Here is a 2478-nt window from a genome sequence, read left to right on the forward strand (position 1 = left end):
AGGGTTAGGGTTAGGGCTCGGGGTTAAGGTAAGGGTTTGGGTTAGGTTTAGGGCCAGGGTTAGGGTTAGGGTTAGGGCTAGGGGTAAGGTTAGGGGTAGGGTTAGGGCTAGGGTTAGAGTTTAAGGGTAGGGTTAGGGCTAGGGCTAGGGTTAGGGTTAGGGTTAGGGCTAGGGGTAAGGTTAGGGGCAGGGTTAGGGTTAGGGCTCGGGGTAAGGTTAGGGGTCGGGTTAGGTTTTAAGGTTAGGGTTAGGGCTAGGGTTAGGGTTTGGGTTAGGTTTAGGGTTAGGGTTAGGGTTAAGGTAAGGGTTAAGGGTTAGGGTTAGTGTTAAAGGTTAAGGGTTAGGGTTAGGGTTAAAGTTGGGGTTAAGAGTTAGGGTTGGGGTTAAAATTGGGGTTAAAGGTTAGGGTTGGGGTTAAGTTGGGGTTAAGGGTTAGGGTTAGAGTTAACTTGGGGTTAAGGGTTAAGGTTAGGGTTAAATTGGGGGTTTAGGGTTAAGTTGGTGTTAAGGGTTAGGGTTAAATTGGGGGTTTAGGGTTAGGTTTAGGGTTAAGTTGGGGTTTAGGTTTAGGGTTGGGGTTAAAGTTGGAGTTAAGGGTTAGGGTTAAGATGAAGTTGGGTTAGGGTTAAATTGGGGGTTTAGGGTTAAGGTTAAGTTGGGGTTTAGGGTTAGGGTTGGGGTTAAAGTTGGGGTTAAGGGTTAGGGTTAAGATGAAATTGGGGTTAAGGGTTGGGGTTAGGGTTAAGGTGGGGTTAAGGGTTAGGGTTAGGCCCACGTGGTTGGTTCCCAGTAATGTCTGATCTCTGTTTGACATCTCCCTCCACCCCATTGCCCCCTTTAGATCCTGGAAGGAGTAAGTGAGGAGGAGAGGGAGAACCTGGGAGTAACTAGCCCGGATTATTATTACTACCTTAACCAGTCTGCGACTTACAAAGTCGATGGTGTTAACGACAAGTTGGAGTTTACTGAAACCATGGTGAGTTTAACAGACCTGTACTGGAACGGGACACAGGAACAGGAGGCCATTCAGCTCTCCCCTCCTCAAGCCTGTTACACAGAAACAGGAGGCCATGAAGCCCCCTCCTCTCTCAGCACTGACCGGCCGAGGTTGCTGTCTCTGGGATCTTGCTGTGCAGCTGGTCCCAGTTGACCAGCAGAGTGGGAGCCGGGATGCAGTGGGGCTTTGGTGGCAGATGGTTTTCCGGGGATGTGGGGGTTGTGGGAGGGAATGTCCCAAATGTTGGCATCGCGCCTCGGCCTATTCGGCCCATCAGCTTGAGCCTATCCCCTCCCTCTCTCTCCTCTGAACGGAGTTTGCAAAGTGCATCTTCTTTGTAACACCAGTCCCCCACTCCCTCTCCCCATGCCCTGACCGGGATCACTGACACCCTCCCTCCCCAACCCCCACACCACCCCCTGCCCCCCTCTCTCTCTCTCCATCTAGAACGCAATGGCAGTCATTGGCCTTTCCCTGGAGGATCAGTCCAGTGTCCTGCAGATTGTGGCCGGGATCCTTCACCTTGGAAACATCGCCTTCCGTGAGCAGGGCAACTACGCCGTGGTGGAGAGCGAGGACTGTGAGTGGCTTCCGGTTACAGACAGAGGCCTAGGGCCTACAGCTGGACAGAAGGGCCTAGGGCACGGGGCTGTAGAGAGAGGTCAAAGGCCTGGGGGTGGACGGAGAGGCCGAGGGGTGGATGGAGAGGCCTAGGGCCTCGGGCACAGGGAGGGACGGAGAGGCCTAGGGGTGGGCGGAGAGGCCTAGGAGTGGATGGAGAGGCCTGGGGCCGGACAGAAAGGCCTAGGGATGGGTGGACAGGCCTAGGGGTGGATGGAGAGGCCTAGGAGTGGACAGAGAGGCCTGGGACCGGACGGAGAGGCCTAGGGGTGGGTGGAAAGGCCTGGTGGTGGAGGGAGAGGCCTCGGGGTGGACAGAGAGGCCTAGGGGTGGAGGGAGAGGCCTAGAGCATGGGGCTGCAGAGAGGGGCCTAATTGAGTGAGAGAGAACATGGTGAGGGTCGGAGGATATTTGAAAACGTGTGACTCTATCAGTGTGTTACTCGGGAACAGAGGGAGTCCACAGTAACACAACCTGCTCACTCTCCCCCTCCCCTCACAGTCCTTGCCTTCCCAGCCTACCTGCTGGGCATTGAGCAAGGCTGGCTGAAGGAGAAGCTGACCAGCCGGACGATGGACAGTAAGTGGGGAGGCCGCTCTGAGACCATCGACGTGACCCTCAACGTGGAACAGGCCAACTTCACCCGCGATGCCCTCTCCAAGGCCCTGTACGCCCGGCTCTTCGATTACCTCGTGGATGTGAGTGAGGCGGGATGGGGCAGGAGGGTCAGCACTGAGGGAGTGGGTGCTGTCGGAGGGAGAGGGTGCTGTCGGAGGGTCAGCGCTGAGGGAGCGGGGACTGTCGGAGGGTCAGCGCTGAGGGAGCGGGGACTGTCGGAGGGTCAGCGCTGAGGGAGCGGG

At 56.3% G+C, this 2478-nt stretch overlaps 1 protein-coding gene across 1 annotated transcript in view; it reads left to right on the top strand.

The window, feature by feature from the left end:
* Nucleotides 1-2478, top strand: part of LOC125481775 (myosin-1-like) — a gene marked incomplete at its 3' end in the record, with an annotated part of 8733 nt that overhangs the window by 1126 nt on the left and 5129 nt on the right. The window contains exons 2-4 of the mRNA XM_048593681.1: nucleotides 842-976; nucleotides 1445-1577; nucleotides 2120-2358. Coding sequence (XP_048449638.1) covers nucleotides 974-976; nucleotides 1445-1577; nucleotides 2120-2358 — 375 coding nt within the window. The remainder of the gene's footprint in view (nucleotides 1-841; nucleotides 977-1444; nucleotides 1578-2119; nucleotides 2359-2478) is intronic.

This window comes from Rhincodon typus, unplaced genomic scaffold (genome assembly GCF_021869965.1).
Source record: "Rhincodon typus isolate 14 unplaced genomic scaffold, sRhiTyp1.1 hic_rhity00003489, whole genome shotgun sequence".
In the NCBI taxonomy this organism is placed as follows: Eukaryota; Metazoa; Chordata; class Chondrichthyes; order Orectolobiformes; family Rhincodontidae; genus Rhincodon; species Rhincodon typus.